Raw genomic sequence first — 24,294 nt, forward strand, 5'->3', positions numbered from 1 at the left:
TAATTTTTTTTTTTTTTTTTTTTTTAAAAAAATGCCTACAGCAGGACCTTCTAATCAGTTAGTTATTTCCTTTATCGTCCCAAACATGGCAATATTAGCACTTGTCGTTCGAAACCTGTTGTCGTACTTGATTAATCGCTTTTTGTTGTTCAAAAGGAATAGTTTCATTTTTATAATTTTCTGTCGTTCATGTATTTTTTTTCCTCTCAATTAGAGCTCCATTTTTCTCCCATTTTTCTCCATTTTTCTCCATTTTAATATGTGATTGCATATTAAAATCAATTTGGAAAAGCTAGAGAATTAGAGCACGTGGCTACGAACCATAGTGTTGGGGGTTCGAATCCCTTCTTGCCCACAACTGGCAAAAAAAGAAAGGACGTTTTCCTCTGGGAGTAGAAAAATCATGATCGGGATAGCGGAGTTAAAGCTATGGAACTTAGATGTGTGTCTTTTTTCGAAATGGAATAACCTTATCTTTTTATTTTTTCTTTTTCGTTAATGGGTTAAGGGTGGGAGTTCCGTTATAAATTAAATATAATATACCCAACCATTTTATTTATCACGGGGCAATAACATCACTACATTCACTAATAGTTTGTCAAGCAATCTCTTAGTTGAGATTAGATACTATAAAATTCGCTTCAAATTGCATCTTCAAATAATGGAAACAATCTCAACTTCACTTTCCAAATGAGTAAATATTGCGTCGTTTTGACTTTTTTAGATTCAAATCTCCATCTTTAGATAAACGATACTTGAAAAATTAAATGAACGAAAAAAGTTGAAAGCCCAAACGAAAGGGGCAAGAATGTTATAATGATTCATTTACTTGTACCAACATCAAACTATGCCTTGATGAGAGGAAAAAAATCAGTCTAAACAAAAAGAGATTACCTCTCACATGTTAAGATAACACAATAATTGATGTCTTATTATCACATTTGAGCAGACATATCAATGACTCTTATATACAAACAATACATTAAGGCATGGTGACCCTCTTTGCAGAACGAAAAAACAGGGGGGAACCTTCGTTAGCAACTCGAGTATCTGATCCTTTGGATTCAGGGACTTCCATTTTCATCCTTCCTCGCCAGAAAGCAAGCAACCCGAAAGCTTAGACTCGGTTGCACCGAGTGCGGGGCAGTGAGAAGTTGAGCAGCTTCAATAAGGATGGAAAATGACAATCCTTTCACTTCTATAAGCTGCAACCGGAACACCATTGGCCACCAGCAATCTCCAAAAACAGTTAGGAATTGAGAAGAAAACAAGCATAACTAATGGAGCTACTCTATTGCTGGAGACATCATTCAATATGGGTCCCTTACTGCCCCTAACAAGATGACTCTTAGGACCATTGGATGCTTCAATCTAGGTGTTAAAAATGGGGGGGGATTGGTATGGGGGCGGTAAAGCCAGATTTAGCAAGCATTTTAGGCATCACCATTGGCATGTTTCAGAAATATAGGATGCATGAAGTGCAGGTGTCCATGATGTCCTTACTTCCTTTGCTTTTTTGGAAGAGGTTCTGACTCAGCCTGCCAAACAAGTGTTTGATACAAATAAGAACATTCAGACAATCCAAAGTTCTAAACAGCATTCTAATAACATTTCAGACTTGTTCTCCTCAATTACAATTTCTTTCCTTTTTTTGGGCTATGGATCTTTGAAGGGAAAAGAAAAACCTTGTTTTCTTTATGACAAGTGAGAGAATGATGATTTGAACTCTCGACCTCAAGGGAAGGAGTACATGCAATATAAAAATGCATCGCTAATGATGTGGGGATATGTATAGGCAATACGAGAAGTACATGTAAATTCGCCGAAAAAGAATGACTTGGAGGAATTGGTTTAAACTCGATGGTGACTGAATAAACTCCAGTCAACTTTTAAGACGAAAAAATCATTATAACGATGGTCGATAATCGGAACGATAGCAACCAAGAGGGAAGGAAAACAAAACGAAAAGGTTTTGGCAAAAAATACTTACAGCATTTGAAAGCTGCTCACGAATGTAGGCCATTGACCTCAACATTGCACCCAATGTATCTCTAGAGACCTGAAACTTAACCTCAGACTCTCCCGAAGTTGTCTCCGTATCTTGAAGCTGAGATGCAATAGATTTCAGAACATGCATCTATGAGAAAAATAGTGACACGTATAGCTTACAGAAAGAGTCACCAGAAGGCATTTATAAGTAAGAAAGCAATACATATAGCATAGATGATGTGAGTACCCACATTGGTTGGAGAGGGGAACGAAGCATTCCTTATAAGGATGTGAAAACCTCTTCCTAGTGGACGCGTTTTAAAATCTTGAGGGAAAGCCCTGAAAGGAAAGCCCAAAGAGGACAATATCTGCTAGAGGTGGACTTGGGCTGTTACAAATGGTATCAGAGCTAGACACCGAACGGTGTGCCAGCGAGGACGCTAGGCTCCCAAGTGTAGTGGATTGTGAGTTCCCACATTGGTTGGAGAGGGGAACGAAACATTCCTTATAAAGGACGTGGAAACCTCTCCCTAGTGGACGCGCTTTAAAACCTTGAGGGGAAGCCCTGAAGGGAAAGTCCAACCACGAGACATAAAACCTCTCCCTAGAGTTTGGGTTGTTACACATTAAGAGTCACCAGAACTCTCAAGAGTCGTGAACACCCTCCAACCGAGAATAGAATGATACTTCGTATCCTTCGAGCTTCTAAAATATGGATCGATTGCTAATATTTAGCAAGAGGCCATTGAATGTTCCCATTACTAGAACCTAACAGTTATATGAGACAAAAATCAGGTAAATTCAAAAATTTAGATGCACTCGGTATCGTACCTTCAAGTTGATGACAGCCACTTTGTTCGCCGGTGTCGAGAGCTGTTCACTGATGTATGCCATAGACCTCAACATTGGTTCCAGTGAAACCCTTGACAGCTGAAACTTAACTTCCGATTCTGCAGACGGACTCTTACTGTAGTCTTGCAGCTACAATAAGTAATAAAAAATGAGATCAGAAAAGGCAACCTAAAGAAATCATAACTTCTTGAAAGTTATTTGACATAACAATCCAGTAAAAGAAAATCATGTGTCCTTTAGTACCTTCAAGTTGATAACAGCAACTCTATTTCCTGTGGTTGAATTTTTATTCTCCATCACCCAAGTCATTGATTTCAAATAAGGAAGAACAGCCTAACCGAAGGACAATATTAGAAACTTTGACTCACGTTCACAGTTCGGAACCAAGAAATAAGCAAAACTAAATAAACAAACCACGTGGTCGGGAGGATTGTCATCTCGGTGAAGGGAGACAGGAGCTATATGTGGGTAATTCAAATCAGCAATGGATTGGACATGAGCACCAGCATCGTTAAGATTAAATCGCCTCGTTACTTCATCTTGACGAGGCCACAACAGTGGGGTTGTATCTGATGCTGAAGCTGAGGTCTTCCTCTCATCATACCCAACCCCACTGACCTGAGAGCTAGGAGGTGCAACTTTTGCAATATTATTTTTGACAGTTGCTACTTTTTTCCCAGCTTCTTTTAGTGCAGTCATGGCAAGATTATAAGTTTCTGGAGCAGTTGCACCTTCCTCCGCGTACCTGATTGCTTCTCGGCATAAATTATTGTACCTTGACGATAAAGACTCCTGGCCGTGTAACTCAATAGCACGTTCATCTGATCCAAGTCCATTCCTTGCATTCCTTGTCCATCTTCTCAAAATGAAATGAGATGGTAATGTAAGTACATTAGTTACTGTGAAGACGGTTAATACATGTCTGCAAAGAATGCCGGAATACTCGAACATTTGACAGCTACAATTAGCTCTCATGTCTGGATAATTTAACGTGACAACATATGCCTTCTGGTCATCCTCAAATTTAGCAACCCGAAAAGTGCTAAGAGTTGCATCACCTTCGATTCGATTTGCAGTATAGACAAAAGTTTCAACAAGCTCTTCTTGAAATTTTGCAAATATTTTTCTCGTATAAAGATTTGCTGCTTGCTTCTCCATAGGAGATGGCGTCCTCAATACAGGTGTAGTGCACATTGTGTCAAAGTCTGCCTCTATTTCCTTTTCAAACCAATTTTCTAAAGCTCTTTCATACTGCCTAAAGAACAATGGTAATGCGGTCTGCTGATTCACATATCCATCAAAAAAGGAATTATCATATCCTTGATTGGGAGATACTACAGCAAAAAATGAATCACGGACATACACGGGAACCCACTGAGCACGTGCGTTATATAATGATTGGAGCCAATCATTTCGTCCTAAATTATACTTTTCAATGATACAATTCCAGGCAGACTCAAATTCCTCAATAGTTTCAGTCAAGTTGATACAATTGTAAAGTTCGACTTGAAAATTCGGATATGTGAGACATACATGAGCTAACTTCTGCTGACCTTCTCTTAACACGTGCCATTTGCTAATGCAGTGTCGGGCGTCGGGAAACACTTGAGCAATAGCTACATGTATGGCTCTGTCTTGATCCGTGGTAACTGAAACAGGCTGACGATTATTCATTGCTGTTAGAAATGTTTTGAACAACCAAACAAAAGAAGCCTCAGATTCATCAAGAAGTAAAGCACATCCAAACAAAATTGTCTGACCATGATGGTTCACTCCAGTGAATGGTGCAAAGGGAACTCTGAACTGGTTAACTCTGTACATAGTGTCCAATGTAACTGCATCACCAAAATGACTGTAAGCTGCTCGAGACCTTGCATCAGCCCAAAATACATTAGCCATACGATTATCTTCGTCAAGTTGTATTGCATAAAAAAATCCAGGATTCTCAGATTGCATTTTCTTAAAATATTCCAGCATATTCTGAGCCTCCCTCCCTAGTGTCCTCTTTTGGCCAGCATTCCTAATGGGATAATTCATAGTTGAAGCATTATTAAGTGACCGATTAGCTTCCGCTTGAGATGTCTTCCAACCTCCACGAGTTTTACCTGCAGGTGCTCGGTTGTCGTCCATTAATACAGACATGACACCACTGGGAACACCTGCTGAACCAGTGTAAGCTTCAGTCATGGTCTTTGCAGCACCAGCGAAATGCCTGCGTGGCCGTAGATAATGCACCTTACTCAAATTGACTGTAGAATGACTATGCTCTTTTACAAACTTTGTGACAACCCATTTATCCTGATCTTTCAATTCTATCCTAAGCATTGCATCACAACTACCAGCAGGTTTTCTTTCTGAACACTCTCTAGCACATACAAATTCTCTACTAATTATAATTCCATCGGATTTAGAACGACTAAGTTGTCCAAGTTTTGAACTAAAACCAATGCGTCGAGCATACTCATCATAGAAGGTCTTTGCATTGCCTTCGGATTCAAATTCCATGCCTTCATACGGTTCGATAATTCCATCTTCATCATGAAATGCAGAATCTTCAGCAGTGTTGATTTCACCTTCATGAGGGTCAACATCACTATCATCTACAACTGCAGGATGAGCCAACCCATCAACCCCAACCATTTCATCCATCTAATCCACTGTGTAAATCCAAGTTATTTACCCAATAAGAAACCCAATATAAAAGGGAAAAGGCTATTCATTTTCGCTCCCGATGCAATTTAAATGCAATCTGTAACAAATTATCAAACCACAAAATATCATTAAGTTGTAATCCATAAGAACTCACCAGAGAAAAGAAAAACCAATTATAAATTATTGATGCAGCCAGCTTTCAACCAAACGAGATAACAACAACCTTCGCAAAACCTAAATTTGCTCCAAAACCTCAATTTGTCCCAACCCCCACAAGAAGGCTATGCTAGAAAGAAGTTCTATTCTAAAACTCATTAACATCTGTTACATTTCCAAATTTGCCCATTCATCTCTAAATTTCATGAAACATGGCGAGGTAGTCAACGTTCCAAAAAGTCACCATTGTCCTTGATCTAATGTAACTGCAAAATTCTCCAGCATACTACCAGTTAACTGAGAACCCACCTAAAAGTGTTTGGATAAAAATGTTGCATGAGATATAGAGAACGAGCAGTTAAGAAGTGAGGGAGGAGAACGTGATCAACATATTTGCTCAACTCCTTGCAAATATCACATCATTGAGGTCAATCATAGACCGTAAACTGGCATCTCCTTGAATGAAAGTCATTGGAATTGACCTTTCTCAGTTGTGAGATCAACATATTTGCTCAACTCCTTGCAAATATCACATCATTGAGGTCAATCATAGACCATAAACTGGCATCTCCTTGAATGAAAGTCATTGGAATTGACCTTTCTCAGTTGTGAGATCCCACATTGACTGGAGAGAGGAACGAAACATGTCTTATAAGGGTGTGTGGAAACCTCTCTCTAGCAGACGCATTTTAAAAACCTTGAGGGGAAGCCCGAAAGGGAAATCCCAAAGAGGACAATATCCGCTAGAGGTAGACTTGGGCCATTACAAATAGTATTAGAACCAGAGATCGGGCGGTGTACTAGTGAGGACGTTGGGCTCCCAAGGGGGGTGGATTGTGAGATCTCACATTGGCTAGAGAGGGGAATGAAGCATGTCTTATAAGGGTGTGTGGAAACCTCTCCCTAACAGACGCGTTTTAGAAACCTTAAGGAGAAGCTCAAAATAGAAAGTCCAAAGAGGACAATATCAGATAGCGGTAGACTTGGGATGTTACAAACAGCCACCAAAAAACTGAACCTCGTTAGAAACTCTACTGGCTAACGACTAATTGCCATTGAAACCGAAAGGCCAACATAAAATTCAGTAGAACCAAGAATGGTAATCCAACCACAAACTGATGAAATCTCCCTAAAGTAACAAGCATCTTGGCAATGCCTATATCTAACAAGTGCAATCCATAACCATATGCCCACATCTTCAAATTCAAGTTATTATAGCTAACAGTACCTCACTTTATCATGATCACACTTAGTCAATTCCCACACACTTAACACCAACAAATTCCTTGGTTAAAGAAAACAGCACCTATACTTGAGAGACAGAATTAAGTAATTGCATTAAAAACGTCGCAAATGACAATAAGAAACTCAAATCCCATTTTAAACGCATATCTCATTAAGCAGCCAATTGCAGACTACAATCGAGTAAAACCAAAGCCCTATGGCATAATAAAGAAACAAAGACGGAATTAAACCCTAGAAACTGGAAGAGACGAGAATCAACAAGAGGAAAATAGAGAGGGAATCATGGACGTGGACATACCTAGTTCGTCACAGTCTTGACCGTCCAGTCCAGTGACTGGCAGCGCCTAAAGCGACGGAGGCTGGTGGCCGGGAAGAGGAGGAGAGGGAAAATGAGGAGAGAGAGAGAGAGGGGGCGCGATCGAGGACGTTTAGAGTAATCCGATGTGCCATCATGTATTCTAGTTCGCTGAAGGACGAATCAAAAGAGGCCACGTGTTAGGACGTTGTCGTTGTTTCCAATTATTTCATCATATTTAGTGAATGCTACCGTGGTATTGTCGTCTACGATAAAAAATAATAATTAATGAATAAATATATATATATTTAAATATAATCAAAATCATCTTTATTTTTTAAACATTAAAAAACTTTATTTCTATCTCATGGGAATATTAATATCCTAAAAGTTTTTTTTTTTTTTTTTTTGAAGCATAAATGAATTGGGTACTCATAAATATTAAAAAAAGTTGTGAATATTCTCCGTGAATGTAACAGCTTACGCCTACCGCTAGCAAATATTATCTTTTTTAGACTTTTTCTCTCGGGCTTCCTCCCAAAGCTTTTAAAACACGTTACCTAGGGAGAAGTTTTTACACCCTTGTAAAATATGCTTCGTTCTCCCCAACCGATGCAACGGGGGATGGACATGAGATGGTGTGCCAGTAAGGACGTTGGGGCTTGAACGGGGTGGATTTGGTGTGCCATTTTTTGTAAGAGTGTAAAAACCTCTTCGTAGCATACACATTTTAAAAACTTTAAGGGAAAGCTCAAATAGGACAATATCTGCTAGCAGTGGACTTACATCTAACCGTCATTTTCGAGAGGTCAACTTAATTAAATCGTGAAATATGTTTTTTTTTTTACCAGCAATCTTATTTGGTTTCTCGACTCGTATTGCCATAATAGGCTGCCATTACGTATACATCTAAACTCAAGCTCAGACTCGATCGTTCACAGCATTTCCATTGCACAAAAGAGATAATAAATTATAAGAAATTTAATTATATCAATATTTCAACACTCTCTCTCAATTGTGGGCGTGAAAGCCGGTAGAAGTTCCACAAGTAGAAAGTGATATTACAAAACTTCGAACACGTAATTTCTTGCTCGTGTACTATGTTAAAACTCGAGATGACGAGTCACTGTAAATTACAGTCATATCAATATTTTAATACAAGTTTCGTTATTATCCTCTTAAGCTACCGTGTACCCGTTTTTTATCGAATAAATCATCATCTTTACCGTAATTCCAATATTAAAAAATGAAGTTGGAATAAATACCCTAAAAAATAAAGTGAGCTTTTTAGCTTTCAAACGATTCGTTAAAATCATGTATTTGGTGGAATTTTTATTTTTTAAATATCTATAAAATATATATTTATATTTATAAAATTAATTTATCCATTAAATTATTGACTTCCTATTTTTCTATTAAATCTCTTATTATTTTAAAATTCGTATATTTGAGGAGCGGAACCTTGAGGCGGCGCTACTGACAAGAGTGGTCACGATCAGCTCGGAGAAGGTCCGGCCAGGTTAGAAGCTCATCATCAGAAGGCATTACAACAAATTCTCAAATAACCAGAGGAAATTCGGCGTCCATGGGCAAGAAGATGAAGATCATCCCCGTGCTTCTGATCGGCTGCGGCGGTGTTGGCCGTCAGCTCCTCCACCACATCGTATCCTGCCGATCACTTCACGCTAAACAGGCATTTCTCCTCCTCTCTCTTGTCCGCTGCTTCTGACGTTCTTTAGAAATATATCGCTTTTAATTTTTCATGGGTTTCAATAATATTTAGAGCTTATCCATTTGTTTTGACCTGAGATTCGTAACCGATAGCATGATTCATACTCGATGCATTGCATTCATGGCAAATTCAGTGCATTGTTTAATTTGTTAAGAGTATTGTTTAAGTGTGGAGGATGTGGTAGGTGAGTGGTTGTGGTGCCACTACAACTACATTAGTGTTGGATGTGTTAGGTTGGCTTAAAATTTAATCTCACATTATAGAGTTCATGTCTGATGTGTATCCTTCTTGAGCTTTTCATGTTTGTGTATTGGCTAGACACCTTGGATCAAGCAAGCAAACAATTGATTTCACGTATTTCACGTAGGTCAAGTTGTGAGCACTTGGTCTGTGAGATCCCATATTGGTTGGGGAGGAGAATGAAATATTGTTTATAAGGGTGTAGAAATCTCTTCCTAGCAGACATGCTTTAAAAACCTTGAGAGGAAGCTCGAAAGGGAAAGCTCAAAGAGGACAATATCTGCTAGTAGTGAGCTTGGGCTGTTGCAAATAGTATCAGAGTCAGACACGGGACGATGTGCCAGCGAGGAGGCTGAGCCTTGAAAGGGGGTGGACACAAGGCAGTGTCAGCAAGGACGTTAGACCTCGAATGAGGTGGATTTTGGAGGTCCCAAATCGATTAGAGAAGGGAACAAGTGCCAGCGAGGATGCTGGCCCCAAGGGGGTGGATTGTGAGATCCCACATTGGTTGGGGAGGAGAACGAAACATTCTTTATAAAGGTGTGGAAATCTCTCCCTAGCAAACGCGTTTTAAAAACCTTGAGAGGAAATCCGAAAGAGAAAATCCAAAGAGGATGTGGATTGTGAGATCCCACATTGGTTGGGGAGGAGAACGAAACATTTTTTATAAAGGTGTGGAAATCTCTCCCTAGCAAACGCGTTTTAAAAACCTTGAGAGGAAATCCGAAAGAGAAAATCCAAAGAGGATAATATCTGCCAGCGGTGGGCTTGGGCTTGGGCTGTTACATGGTCTCACTTTGATCGAGCTACCATACACTCAGGTCAGGTCGATTTACGAGCATGGACTCACTCTGGTTTTCTATCACCTAGTTGTAGACCAAGTGGGTTCCTGTCTCACTCAATGTTCTACCAAATACCTGGAATTCCTTAGACTTCACACTACCATACGCACTTAGCTAGTAGTATGGTCTACTTGAACCATGCGTCGAAGGTCCCATGTGATGTTTTCTATAATTAAAAATGTCTCACCCACAATAAGTACTATATGCTGCAGGTCTATACCAATAATTAAATTACAAAGACAACATTTTTCTTTTAAATTTCGGGATTTCGCATCACGTGCATTTTAACAAGGCTCACTTTGAAGGCACTGAGTGAAGTTTCCACTTCTCATTCATCCCTTTTCATGTGCCAAATGCCGTGTTAAATGAGCGATTTAAATTCACTAAGATTGTCATTAAGGCGGGCGATTTGGTGATATTTCTGATTGGCTGTCCTCTTATAATTTTAAAATGTTATCCGTAAATATGTTATATGATTCATTTTTAGACGTTTTTTTTCTTTTCATTCACTACTTCACTATAGAGTTGGTACTTCTATTAAGTTATGTTTCACCTTCAATTTTGAGGTAAATACTTCATGATTGCATCCTCCTTACTCAACCTTGAGAAAATTGTAACAATTTTGCTTGACAGGGCGTCCACTTGCGAGTTATAGGAGTATGTGATAGTAGATCACTAGTCGTTGCATCTGATGCGCTCACAACTGAGTTAAATGACAAGATTTTAATGGAAATTTGTCATGTCAAGTCGAGCGGTGGCTCTTTATCAAATCTTAGCAATTTGGGTAATTCCTCATATCTTCTTAATCTCGTAGCGAAAGATGTGAAAAACAGAACGACGTATAGATTGCCAATGTTACTTCAAGTTATAGTACATCTAATATATATTTATAACTTCTAGTATTAATGAGTTATGATATGATAAGCAATCTCCCAAAACGCTCCTTTCTCAAAGATGGCCTTATAGAGCACATTCCCACAACATCTCGAGGCGTTTGAAACGATGACCCATGAGTAGTTATTGATATAGGCTTCGTAGAATCGAAATTAGGTTCCATTGGGCAAGTTTTCTGACATTATTTTCAGTAATCATTAATCTATGTTGTTCTAACGTGTTAAATTTTTTGGCAGGTGAGAGCAAACTATTTTCCGATACAGAAGCAACTAAAAAAGTTATTGATATTGCGACTCTTCTCGGTAAAGCGACAGGTTTGTGGTTTATGTGAACTTTGATCTGCTAAACATATTAGTTGAATACGATCTTGGTCCTCGAGCTTTCCAGCATACTCTCATACACGTATCGATTTACTTTTTCTTATTTCGACTTTGATCTTCATCTTTTATTGTAGGTCTGGCCTGTGTTGATTGCTCTGCCAGTTCTGACACTGTTAATGTGTTAAAGCAAGTGGTTGACTTGGGTTGTTGCATTGTTTTGGCCAATAAGAAGCCTTTAACCTCTACAATTGTAATACACTCTCTTATATCTTCGCAACTATAATTTTTAGTCGATTGAAATCCCTAGGTTACGTGCATGATCGACTGGTTTCATTTCCGTGTCTTGAGTTTTATCTAGAGGTCATACGTTCCAAACTGCCTACCGTCTTGCACTAGCAAAAGTCCCTCGAGTTCATGGACTACCAAATATCATACGGTTATACCGTAGTTTATTCTTTGGAATTTGGAGATTTTGAGGAGTCGGGAAATTGTGCAAGGAACCATGTGTTAGGCCACAGAGCATTTTGCAAGGGATATGTTTAGATTCACTATCGTTATCAACGTGATCTCGACGAATTAATAGAGAGATGCCTGACAAACTCTTGAAAGTTGTTTCTATGACATTGGCTGAACAGCCGAAATAGTCGAAGCTTTTACAAATTTATTGTTTTCTGGTTGCAGGAGGATTATAACAAACTGACTCCACATCCACGTCGTATTCGACATGAATCAACTGTAAGTAATATCATGGATTTACGTTGTTCAAGAATTTTTTTTTCCAGTTAAGAATTTGTTACCAAAAGAAAGATATGTCAAAGAATTGTGACATACTTTCCAGATCCCTTCTGGGAAAAGAAGAGGGACGTTAAACATTTTATCAAAATTTGCATGAGATAGCATGTTCTAGTAACCCGAGTTTCCTAACAAGTATAATATTTGTATGATTGGTAGCTCATTGGAAGATCAACCCGAGCCGAAGATACGATTCAAGAAAGTTACTCTTTTATACTTGAACCTTCAGAACAACAATATAGATAGTTGTTCTCGTTTCTTTTTGTGTACCCTTAGTCACAGGAAGCTTAACGTCTTTAACCGGATCTATTTCTTAGTTTATTCTTGCCCGTTTTAATTTTTTTATGAACGAATGAGGTTATTTTTCCTAAGAATATCATAAACATGTGAATCGTTGTATAAGAACCTGGGCATAACTCAATTAGTTAAGACAAATGTCATCGATCAAGGGTTCAGAGGTTCGTATCCCCTCAATTAGTTAAAATAACTTTGAAAAAAGTTGCACGATATCCTTAATATTTACAATCCACCAAATCTCTTAATAGTAGTTGAAATTTATTTCATGTTCCCCGATCGAGCAATGAATATATAAATGGGTAGTAATTTATGCAACTTCATAATACTGAGTTTTTCTGTGGTAGGTCGGTGCTGGTCTTCCCGTTATAGCTTCGTTAACCCGTATGCTATCTTCGGGAGATCCTGTTCATCACATCGTTGGGAGTTTGAGTGGTATCAAGTTCTTCGACGCATAATTTCTTTTAGACTAGTGCTATGTTTCTCCAAGGGTTTGTGGTATTTAGCATGAGTCGTGGTTCGTATTTTCTTATTGAGGCAACATTAATTTTTGTATCCTGTATGTTTGTTATAGGTACACTTGGGTACATAATGAGTGAAGTTGAAGAAGGAAAGCCTTTGAGCCAAGTTGTTAAGGTTGCTAAAAGCCTAGGTTACACAGAACCAGGTTTGTAGTGATGTTTCAATTAGTTATCTTTATTTTAAAAAGTAATATTTCAAGTGGTATCTTTACATTTAATTCATGGCATGAAAGAAATAAATCATCCTTGTGAGGTCTGAGACCTCTAATTATTATACGAGAACCCGTTAAAAGAGAATTGCACGAGAAATGATTAGTAGTCGAGTAGTGTAGAGCGCTTTTGTTTGTACGACAATGCAGAGAGGAGAGCCATCGGGTTTTTGAGGGGCTTTTGGGAGAGTTGTCTTCAAGAGAGATCCCAGCTCTCTTGATGTACAGCTCAAGCCCACCAAATCGACCCCCTTGGGGGCCCAACGCCCTTAATGACACACCACCTCGTGTCTACCCCCCTTCGGGGAACAATATTCTCGCTGGCACATCGACCGGTGTCTGGCTCTGATACCATTTGTAATGGCCCAAGTCCACTACTAGCAAATCTTTCCTCTTTGGGCTTTCCCTTAAGGTTTTTAAAATGCGTCTGCTAGGGAGAAGTTTCCACACCCTTATAAAGGGTGTTTCGTTCTCCCTCCCAACCGACGTGGGATATCACACTTGAATAGATGGTCTTGTTTTTCTTTTGTTCTTTGATTTTTTTCTTTTGCTAAGGTTTCAGCTATTCTTTGACTTCGTGAACACTGAAACGATATTGTGAATCAATAGAATGGTGCCAGGGTATATCTATCCCTTTTTTCCATAGGTGGAAAAATGTAACAGCCCAAGCCCACCGCTAGCAGATATTGTCCTTTTTGGGCTTTCCCTTCCGAGTTTCCCCTCAAGGTTTTAAAACGCGTCTACTAGGGAGAGGTTTCCACACCCTTATAACGAATTATTCGTTCTCCTCCCCAACCGATGTGGGGTCTCACAATCCACCCCTTTCAGGGCCTAGCGTCCTCGCTGACACTCGTTCCCTTCTCTAATCGATGTGGGGCCCCCCAATCCACCCCCTTCAAGGCTCAGCCTCCTCGCTGACACATCGCCCAATGTCTGGCTTTGATACCATTTGTAACAGCTCAAGCCCATCGCTAACAAATATTGTCATCTTTGGGTTTTCCCTTCCGGGCTTCCCCTCAAGGTTTTAAAACGCATTTGCTAGGGAGAGGTTTCCACACCTTTATAAAGAATGCTTCTTTCTCCTTCCCAATCGATGTGGGATCTCACAATCCACCCCCCTTTGGAGCCCAACGTCCTCGCTGACACTCGTTTCCTTCTCTAATCGATATGGGACCCCCCAATCCATCCCCTTCGGGGCTCAGTCCTTGCTGGCATATCGCCCGGTGTTTGACTCTGATATCATTTGTAACAGCCCAAGCCCCGCTAACAGATATTGTCCTCTTTGAGCCTTCCCTTTCAGGCTTCCCCTCAAGGTTTTAAAATGCGTTTGCTAGGGAGAGGTTTCCACACCCTCATAAAGAATGCTTCGTTCTCTTCCCCAATTATGATGCTTTATATGGGAATGTGTGTTTTGTATCTTGATGTTTTGTACGTTGGGGGAACTTTCTTGTTTTAAGAAAATGACATTGTTTTGAAGAGCATGTGGAGGATTAGGTTTTTTCTTATATGTGCACACGTGCAAACATGTATTACAGTGTTATGCATTATATATCTATTTATCACTGATAAGAAAATTCAATGTACTTAATGAGTTTTATATAATGTCTTGCAGATCCACGTGATGACCTCAGTGGCATGGATGTTGCAAGAAAGGTTTGGTTTTAATGCATGACTTGTGATATTAAGGGTCTGTGCTTAGTGCATGAGTTCTGTAGCCAAATCTTTTGATCTTGTAGTTCAACAATCTCACACCACACTTCTCTGGAATTATGCGTTGGTTCACGAGGTAATCCGTTAGAAGAGACGTGAATTGAAATATGATCGGCAGAAAAGAAAAGCCCTATGGTTTGTCTCACTTGCTCGAGAAGGGGGGGNGGGGGGGGGGGGGGTGCGAGGGAAAGTACACGAGTGAGGGAGAATTAGTTGTGTCGCATGTTAATATTTTGTTGTAGGGAATGTGTGAGATCCCACATCGATTGGGGAGGAGAACGAAACACCCTTTATTAAGGGTGTGGAAACCTCTCCCTAGCAGACGTGTTTTAAAGACCTTGAGGGGAAGCCCAAAAGAGAAAGTTCAAAGAGAACAATATCTGCTAGCAGTGGGCTTGAGCTGTTATAAATGACATTAGAGTTAGACACTGGGTGATGTGCCAGTGAGGAGGCTAAGCCCTGAAGGGGGTGGACACGAGACGGTGTGCCAGCAAGGACGTTGGGCCTCGAAGGGGGGTGGATTGGGGGGTCCCACATCGATTGGAGAAGGGAACAAGTGCCAGCGAGGACGCTGGGCCTTGAAGGGGGTGGATTGTGAGATCCCACATAGGTTGAGGAGGAGAAAGAAACACCCTTTATAAGGGTGTGGAAACCTCTTCATAGCATACACGTTTTAAAAACCTTGAGGAAAAGCTCGAAAGGTAAAGCCCAAAAAGGACAATATCTGCTAGCCGTGGGCTTGAGTAGTTACAAATGGTATTAGAGCCAGACAATGGGCGATGTGCTAGTGAGGAGGCTAAGCCCCAAAGGGGGTAGACATGAGGCGGTATGTTAGCAAGGATGTTGGGCACCGAAGGGGGGTGGATTGGGGGGTTCCACATCGATTGAAGAAGGGAACAAGTGCCAGTGAGGACGCTGGACCCCGAAGGGGGGTGGATTGTGAGATCCAACATCGGTTGGGGAAGAGAACGAAACATTCTTTATAAATGTGTGGAAACTTCTCCCTAGCAGACATGTTTAAAAACCTTGAAGGGAAGCCCAAAAGGGAAAGCCCAAAGAGGACAATATCTGCTAGCGGTGGGCTTGAGCTGTTACAACTTCATCCTTATTCTCCCAATATTTTGGATTGAACGTGGCTCTTCCTTATTATCACTATTTTTGCCCTATGATTAACAATGGTAGAGATGTGGTGCTCAGTTGGGTGTCATTTACTCAAATTTTCGACCTTTCGGCAAATTATCTCGAAGTATGATCCTATAAATTTTATCTGCTAACAGTTCACGACGTGAAATAAACTCCGCATAGATTCTAGAACTGGACTAGAGCATTTCATGTCGTTGCTATACTTATTGATGTCTATTCGTAAACAGGCTCTGATCCTCGCTCGACTTCTCGGTCAGCAGATCAACTTGGGCGATATTAAGGTCAGTTTTAGAAGTTCTATTCCTTCCTTAAGAGAACAATACATGGCATGCATTTATATATGTACGAAAATGCATACGATATTAAGCTTCATAGACAAAAAATGCACTAGATATCGAAGTTTCGTGTAGAAATAAATCTATGTACATGATTGTGCACGTATACCCATCCCCTCGTGCTAAATGTCCTGCTCTAATAGTAGTTCTCCTTAGGTCGAAAGCTTGTTTCCGAAAGAAATGGGACCTGACGTTATGCCTATCGACGACTTTTTAAACAAAGGAGTTTTATCGCTAGACAACGACATCAAGGAGAGAGTTACCAAGGCTTCCTCAAAAGGAAACGTGTTACGTTATGCCTGTACGGTCGAATTCTCGAGCTCGAGGTATTATTAGACGTTTGGTCTTGTCTTCTATGTTTCATTTGCCTTGAATACACAACAAATGTTATTTAACTATGATTGTTTAGAAACAAAAAACAATCAATAATGAAGCACAGCTTTTGGATAATGTTTCTTAGGTGTGAAGTTGGACTACAAGAGTTTCCCAAAGATTCCCCATTGGGAAGATTGAAAGGAAGTGACAATGTGGTAAGCCCTCCGTCCCCATTTCACGATAACGACCACGTTGCAGCCCTACGATTTCCATTAAAACACGGGCCTATACGTCGTAAAATACTATAAATATCGAAGTTTTTGAATGTCGAATACGAACCTGTCTTAGATAAAATGTGTGTGGAAATTGACTCGGTCGTTCCGTGCGATTGCAGCTGGTGGTTTACAGCCGATGCTATAACGAACGACCTCTTGTGATTCAAGGAGCTGGAGCGGGTAATGACACAACAGCAGCTGGTGTGTTAGCTGATATTCTTGACCTTCAGGATTTGTTTTGAAGGGATTTCTTTGAAGAACTTGGAAGAACTTAGAACTAATTTTGGTTAATCATATTGCTGGTGGGAACTCTTAAAACGGCTGTTTTTGCAGCTTTTTGGGTCTGAGATTTGATGAGTTTAAACTGCTTCTTTTACATAGGAAAGAGTATTGGAAATTTTTTTTTAAGTTAGATTGATTAAAAAATGCTATAAAAGTGGCTCTTTCAATTGAGTTTGAACATTAGGAGGGGCTTAAATATACTATGGAAGCTCTTTCGAGTGAATTTGAACTTGTAATTTTTAAGAAGGGTTACTGAGATGTCTCACGTTGGTTGGGGGAGAACAAACCACTATTTATAAGAGTGTGGAAACCTTCCTCTAGCAGACGCGTTTTAAAACCTTGAGGGGAAGCTCGAAAGGAAAACCCCAAAGAGGACATTAATTGCTAGCGGTGAATCTGGGGCGTTACAGCTACTTACTCATGTTTTAAAAAACGCTATTGTGAGATTGCACATCGGTTGTAGAGAGAAACGAAACATTATTTGGAAGAGTGTGGAAACCTTTCTTAATAGATGCGTTTTAAACTGTGAGGCTGACGAGAATACGGGTAGAAATGGACAATATCTGCTAGCAATAGACTTGAGTTGTTACAAATGGTATCAAAGATAGGCATCGTTAGAGAGGGGAATGAATGTCAGTGAGGATGCTGGGCCTCTAAGAGAGTGAATTGTGATGTCAGTGAGGAATGCTGGGCCTCTAAGAGAGTGAATTGTGATGTCAGTGAGGATGTTGAGCCTCGAAGGGGGTGAACAAAGGAGATGAATTGTGAGATCCCACATTAGAGATGGGAACGAATGCCAGCGAAGATGTTGAGCCTCGAAGGAAGAACGAATGTCAGGGAGGATGCTAAACCTCGAAGAGGGGTGTGGATTGTGTGGATTGTGAGATCTCATATCGACTGGAGAGAGGAACGAAGCTAGGTGGATTGTGAGATTAGCATTCTTTACAAGTGTGAGAAATTCACTCCCTGATAGACACGTTTTAAAACTTTAAGACTACAACGATACATAATTAATTCATAAAAATATTTGGTTAAAGAATATCATAGATAATCACTAAACTCTTCAAACATATTCATCAATCCAAATATTCAAAATCTCCTATACGTAATATTAAATTTGAATGATCTATATATTATACTAAATTGTAAAGGAAGAAAACAAAAAGAACTAGCCTGACAAGTCAAAAAGCTAAGCTAAGCTTTATTCCACATGAAATGTTTCATATCTATCTAGACAATGAGTTAAAAACTCTTACCAATTCAGTGTTTGATTCAAAGAAGCCTTCTCAACTTGATAGAACAAACACAAATTCAATCCTCATTCCAAACAGCAAGAACTTAATTAAAACTCTGCCAATTCAGTTTGATCGAAGTAGCAACCAGTGGGACTTCCATCTGGAAAAAGAGCCAATTTGAGAGGACCTCTAGCCCCTTCTTCCACAGTTAATACTCCTGTATGCCAGTTGATATCAGTATCAACATAGCCTGGATGAACACAATTGATATACATTTCTGGATGCTGTCTTGCAAGAATTCTTGTATAAGCATTCACTGCAGCCTTGGAGATGCTGTACGGTGGAAGCATCAGTGACCATCCATTCGCTTCTAATCTATCTTCCTTCAAATCATGTAGAAACTTTTTCAACACTTCATCTACCTTTTCTTCATTCAAATTTTCTATATCTCCCAGTTCTTTTCGTATGTGCTCACCTGGGATTCTCTGCCATTGTGAATTTCGCAAGGTGTATCAATTGTTACCTAAAACTCGAATGAGTTCGACAATTTCTACATTTGAATAGATTTTTGTTAAGAAAAAAGTATTATGGTAATAGCTCAAGCCGACCATTAGCATATATTGTCCTCTTTGGGCTTTTCCACGAGGTTTTAAAACGCGTCTGCTAGGGAGAGGTCTTATAAAGAATGTTTTGTTCCCTCTCCAATCGATGTGGAATCTCACAATCCACCCTCCTTTGGGGCCCAGCGTCCTCGCTGGCACACTGCCAGTGTCCACCCCCTTTCGAGGCTCAGCGTCCTCGCTGACACACTGCCAGTGTCTACCCCCTTTCGAGGCTCAGCGTCCTCGCTGACACACTGCCAGTGTCTACCCCCTTTCGAGGCTCAGCGTCCTGCTGACACACTGTCTGGTGGCTAGTTTTGATACTATTTGTAACAGCTCAAGCCCACCGCTAGCAGATATAAAACGCGTCTATTAGGGAGAGGTTTCCACGCCCTTATAAGGAATGTTTCATTCCCTTCTCCAATCGACGTGGGATCTCACGATTATCATTAAATGACTTGTATGAAATTGATAGGATTTCAAAGAAAAACACACATTAGAGCTATTTTCTTTGAAATTTACGACTCTTTGTAGAGTTATTCAATATTTGATTCATGGAAAGTAATGAATATTTTAAGATTTTTAGCTTGCTTTTTATCAAATTTGATTTTCTCCCCTCTAAATAGAATCATTAAAGACTTATAGCAGAAGAAGTTTATAAAGAACGGCGTGGTACCTTCAATTCGCTTCTAAGAGAGGAGACATTCACTATCCTGGCTCCTCCCAAGGATTTCTGTAGAAGTGGAAGAAGGGCTTCTGTTACTCTTTTGAGGCCATAGTAATTTGTGTTGAGGCATTCTTCTGCCTTCTCACAGTTTGTCTTTATCACACTCTGAACCAAGTTCGTCGCCTTGCCCGAGAGCTGTATTTAAGCGTTGATCAGAACAACCTAAGGAACATTTAAATCACGGACCTCGTGCCTTAACCAGTTGAGCTAAGCTAAAGTTAGCAATTACAAAAATGCAGTCTTTAGAATTATGGTTAAATATAAGAATAGAAATAAAATTGTGTTCGAAAACAATCTTCAAGACAAGTTGAATGTTCTAACGGTTCAAGCCCACCACTAGCAGATATTGTCTGCTTTGATCCGTTACGTATCGCCGTCAGCCTCATGTTTTAAAACGTGTCTACTAGGGACAGGTTTCCACACCCTTGTAAGGAATGCTTCGTTCCCCTCTCCAACCAATGTGGGATCTCACAATCCACCCCCTATAGAGCCTAGTGTCCTTGCTGGCACACCAGACACCGTCCGATGTCTGACTCTGATACCATTTGTAACAGTCAAAGCCCACCACTAGCAGATATTGTCCGCTTTGTCCCGTTACGTATCGTCGTCAATCTCACGGTTTCTACTAGGGAGAGGTTTCCACACCCTTATAAGGAATGCTTCGTTCCCTTCTTCAACCAATGTGGAATCTCACAATCCACCCCCTTGGAGCACAACATCCTCGCTGGCACACTGCCTGGTGTTTGACTCTGATATCACTTGTAACAGTCCAAGCCCACTGCTAGCAAATATTGTCCGCTTTGGCCCGTTACATGTCACTGTCAGCCTCACGGTTTTAAAACAAATCTACTAGGGAGAGGTTTTCACACCTTTATAAGAAATGTTTCGTTCCCCTCTCCAACTAACGTGGGATCTCACAAATATATCTCAATGAATGAATTAACAGAAAGAGAATAAATAATACCCAGGAGGAGGGATCTATGTTCATGGCCCTTAATCCTTCCTCATCAACCACAACTCCAGAAGCCCCAGCATTATTCACCTGTAACAGTAAACAAATCACTTCATTATAGTTTTATAGTTTTGCTTTTTAATCAATTAATCACATTGATTGAAAATAAATTGAATTAAGAACTACTCCAGTACTTGAAATAGCAATCTAAATGACTAAAATGAAATTGAATAATTTGAAAGCTTACCAAGATATCAAGCCTGCCAAACTTGTCAGCTATGAACTCAGCCAAAGAGTGGATACTGACAGGGTCCAACACATCAAGTTGATGGAAAACTACATTTGATAACCCTATTTCATGGAGCTTTGAAACAGCCTCCAATCCTCTTTGCTCATTTCTGGCTGTCAAAACCACGTTTATGCCTCGAGAAGCAAGTTGCTTTGCTGTTTCAAAACCAATCCCCTTGTTTGCTCCAGTGACTACCCCGAACCTGTGAGGAATGGCTTTCAAACCTCTTATTTACAATAACAATAACAATAACAATAATAAATAAAATAAAAAATAGTATTTATAGGCATAATTTTGAGAAAAGAGAAGTGAGCAGCTAACAAATATTGTCCGTTTTGGCCCGTTACTATTCCTCTCAGCCTCACGATTTTAAAACGCGTATGTTAGGTAGAGGTTTCCACACATTTACCTTGTGGGGCCAACGTCCTCATTGGTACACCATCCAGTATATGACTCTGATACCATTTATAACAGCCCAAGTCCAAGCCCACCACTAACTGATATTATCCGCTTTGGTTCGTTATGTATCGCCATCAGACTCACGATTTTAAAACGCGTATGTTAGGAAGAAGTTTCCACACCTTTAACCCGTGGGGGCCAGCGTCCTCATTGGTACACCATCCAGTGTATGACTCTGATACTATTTATAACAGCCCAAATCCAAGCCCACCGATAACCGATGTTGTCCGTTTTGGCTCATTATGTATCGCAGTCATACTCGCGATTTTAAAACGCGTCTGTTAGGGAGAGATTTTCACACCCTTATCAGGAATGTTTTGTTCCCCTCTCCAACTGATGTGAGATTGGGGCCAATGTTCTCGCTAACTTCGAACAAACAAAGAATTGTTTCGTCGAAAAAAAAAACACACACACCTAACATAGCAAAGAAGTTTGCATTGAATTGAAGCAACAGCATACCTCTCAGCTCCGTGATTTCCATTACTTTCCATTCTTGCTACAACTGGAAGTCCTGAACTGCCTAACCTTTTATTTGCAGTAGTTTGTATATTAAACCTGCCAAGTTCAAAAGTTCAAAATCCATTTTTACAAACCTCATTTTGCAATGTATGACACAGAAAATACATTAATCATGTTTTGATCCCTCCTTTGGAGATTACTGGAATAGAGATGAATTCTTTTGGTGGTGTTCAAATCACAAATAGTTTCATTGTAAGTATAGGCCATCCATGGTTATTCTCAACTACAAGGCTTTTTTTAGTTCCTCCATAGGAGAAAATAATAATAGGAACACGATGGAAATATATGTAGAGGCTATCATAGAAAATACCCCTCCATTTGGTACTTTGTTTACAAAACTTTCGAAAGATACATTAATACATTTAAACTTTCAAAATATTCTTATCATTAAGAATGTTAGTGACTTGTTTAAAAAATATTGCTGACCTTTTAGAAGTTGTACAATCTTTAATCTTCTAACAAAAAAAATAAGAAATATTTTTACCATTAGGAAACCATTTATCTATACTTCATTTTAATATAGAGCTTCATTTTAATGAAACTTTTAGAAGTTCAAGCGTATCTAAAAAAAATACAAAGTTCACGAGTATATACTTTGGATGAAATTTTTGCTATTTATAGTTCAATTAATTTTATTATTATGAACAGAGTTTTTATCCACGATTCCTCATCTATGTGGATGAACATCAATATTCATTGGAATATTTATTTTCACACCCATCACATCACCACAAGATCGAAATGTTAAGGTCAATATGAATTTAATTCGAATATACAGTTCGAGATTCAAGTCTCACATTAATAATCATACTCAGATTTGTTGTATTAGAACAGCGAAAATGTCTTAAAAAGCCCCAAACAAGAAAGGATGTCAAATCAAAAAGCAGGTAGGTCAGTATTTTTCATAAAAAATTCTCACAGTAATATCATCAAACACCTGGTGCGCATGACACATCAAAATCACATAATCATCCCCATAAAGCCACAGAAAGTTATAGATTGAAAGATGAAATTAATGAAAAGAAAAAGGGTTACCTCTGAGGCGAGAATGGATCGGCGAAAAAGTGGAAGCGATTGAGCCTTTGTGGTAGGATGGAGAGTGAAGAAAAGAGTGGCACAAGCAGCGACTAGTATGGCTGCGCTGGGCCAGCCCCACTTGACCCATCACATCCATTTCTGCGCTTCTCCATATTGGCCATCGCCCAATAGTTTAATCGAATCCCATTTTTTCATTATAATAAATAAGCTCGACACGAGAATATCTATTATTGTCTAAGTTAGAATCTTGGGACACGAGCAGTTGGTTGGTAGAGAAGGGGACTGAAAATCTTCGTGTCACCGGTTCAAATCTCCTATTGACAATAAGGATAATGTGTAGAAAATGAAATGGTCGGGGCATCTCTTAGTTGGTAGAGCAAGGGACTCAAAATCTTCGTCTCACCGGTTTGCTATGAAAATAGATACGTCTAATGTGCCGGAAAGGAAATGGCCTCTTCGTCTCACCGGTTTGCTATGAAAATAGATACGTCTAATGTGCCGGAAAGGAAATGGCCGGTATAGCTCAGTTAGTACAGCAGAGGATTGAAAATCCTCTTATTACCGATTCAAATCTGCTATTGACAACCATAATTTTTATAGCTATTTTTATCGTTCTAAAGTAGGTGATTTTAGATCAGCTCTTGGACTTTCGGGTCGTTTTATTCTCTTTCCAACAATAGACTTTTCCACCATTTTTGCTCGTGCGACAAGAGAAGGAAAGCTACCATAGTCTACAATCCAAACTAACAACAGATTTTTCGAATCAACTCGCCTCGCAAGATCATGACCCTTGATCCTGGCCACTGTAGGACGTGTTAAATTTTGACTAGTTTTCTATACGGGATAAAGAGATGATGATGCTCACTTCGACGTTTTTTTTACAACAACGTGCAAACATGCAAACATAAATAAATAAATAAATATTACGACAGACACTCACATCATAACATAAAATTATATTGCATGAAGGGTTGCGGGTTTCGAGATATTCATGTTTCATTCAATTCATCCAATATAATTTGTAGGCATTTTAACAATACGTTCACTTATCGTATTGGCTTAAGTCAACGTCACTTTATTTGCTTAGTTGCTGGTAGTCTAATCGTGCTCGTTGTGGTCAAATTTCACCTACGATGTTCCACCACATCAAAATATAATCAAGATACCAACTTCACCTAAGTCTCCTATTCGAACCTCAAATGTCTCCAATTACCTTAAAAACAAAAACGACTCTAAAACGATTCAGAGTTGTAAAATGAGGTTAAAAGTTCAAAATAACTCGTCTAAGTTGAGAGGAGGTGCTTACCTCTTTTTCTTTTCTACGATTTTCCTCTTTCTTATCTTTTTTTATCATTTTTTATGACGGGTCGATATTTGAGA

The 24,294-nt window shown here is 39.5% G+C and overlaps 3 protein-coding genes across 3 annotated transcripts; 1 reads left to right on the plus strand and 2 right to left on the minus strand.

Moving 5' to 3' along the window:
- Positions 1-798: 798 nt before the first annotated feature.
- LOC111461310 (protein FAR1-RELATED SEQUENCE 3-like) lies at positions 799-7,357 on the minus strand. Its single transcript, XM_023104803.1, has 6 exons — positions 7,193-7,357; positions 3,256-5,590; positions 3,085-3,174; positions 2,821-2,970; positions 1,991-2,107; positions 799-1,538 (listed from the first exon to the last, which is right to left on the minus strand). The coding sequence occupies exons 2-6, from the start codon at positions 5,488-5,490 to the stop codon at positions 1,500-1,502; spliced, it is 2,631 nt and encodes an 876-aa protein (XP_022960571.1). The 5' UTR covers positions 5,491-5,590; positions 7,193-7,357; the 3' UTR covers positions 799-1,499.
- A 1,259-nt stretch (positions 7,358-8,616) lies between these two features.
- LOC111461312 (bifunctional aspartokinase/homoserine dehydrogenase) lies at positions 8,617-17,123 on the plus strand. The gene is made up of 12 exons (XM_023104807.1): positions 8,617-8,882; positions 10,637-10,787; positions 11,134-11,211; positions 11,352-11,467; positions 11,899-11,952; positions 12,651-12,738; positions 12,878-12,970; positions 14,646-14,686; positions 16,114-16,167; positions 16,378-16,547; positions 16,682-16,751; positions 16,931-17,123. Exons 1-12 carry the CDS (start codon positions 8,775-8,777, stop codon positions 17,051-17,053), a joined length of 1,146 nt encoding a protein of 381 aa, XP_022960575.1. The 5' UTR covers positions 8,617-8,774; the 3' UTR covers positions 17,054-17,123.
- A 1,149-nt stretch (positions 17,124-18,272) lies between these two features.
- LOC111461314 (short-chain dehydrogenase/reductase 2b-like) lies at positions 18,273-22,934 on the minus strand. Its single transcript, XM_023104809.1, has 6 exons — positions 22,910-22,934; positions 21,817-21,910; positions 20,857-21,100; positions 20,622-20,699; positions 19,607-19,792; positions 18,273-18,813 (listed from the first exon to the last, which is right to left on the minus strand). Exons 2-6 carry the CDS (start codon positions 21,846-21,848, stop codon positions 18,436-18,438), a joined length of 918 nt encoding a protein of 305 aa, XP_022960577.1. The 5' UTR covers positions 21,849-21,910; positions 22,910-22,934; the 3' UTR covers positions 18,273-18,435.
- Between the last annotated feature and the right edge of the window lie 1,360 nt (positions 22,935-24,294).

Source organism: Cucurbita moschata, unplaced genomic scaffold, assembly GCF_002738365.1.
Source record: "Cucurbita moschata cultivar Rifu unplaced genomic scaffold, Cmos_1.0 Cmo_Scf00025, whole genome shotgun sequence".
In the NCBI taxonomy this organism is placed as follows: domain Eukaryota; kingdom Viridiplantae; phylum Streptophyta; class Magnoliopsida; order Cucurbitales; family Cucurbitaceae; genus Cucurbita; species Cucurbita moschata.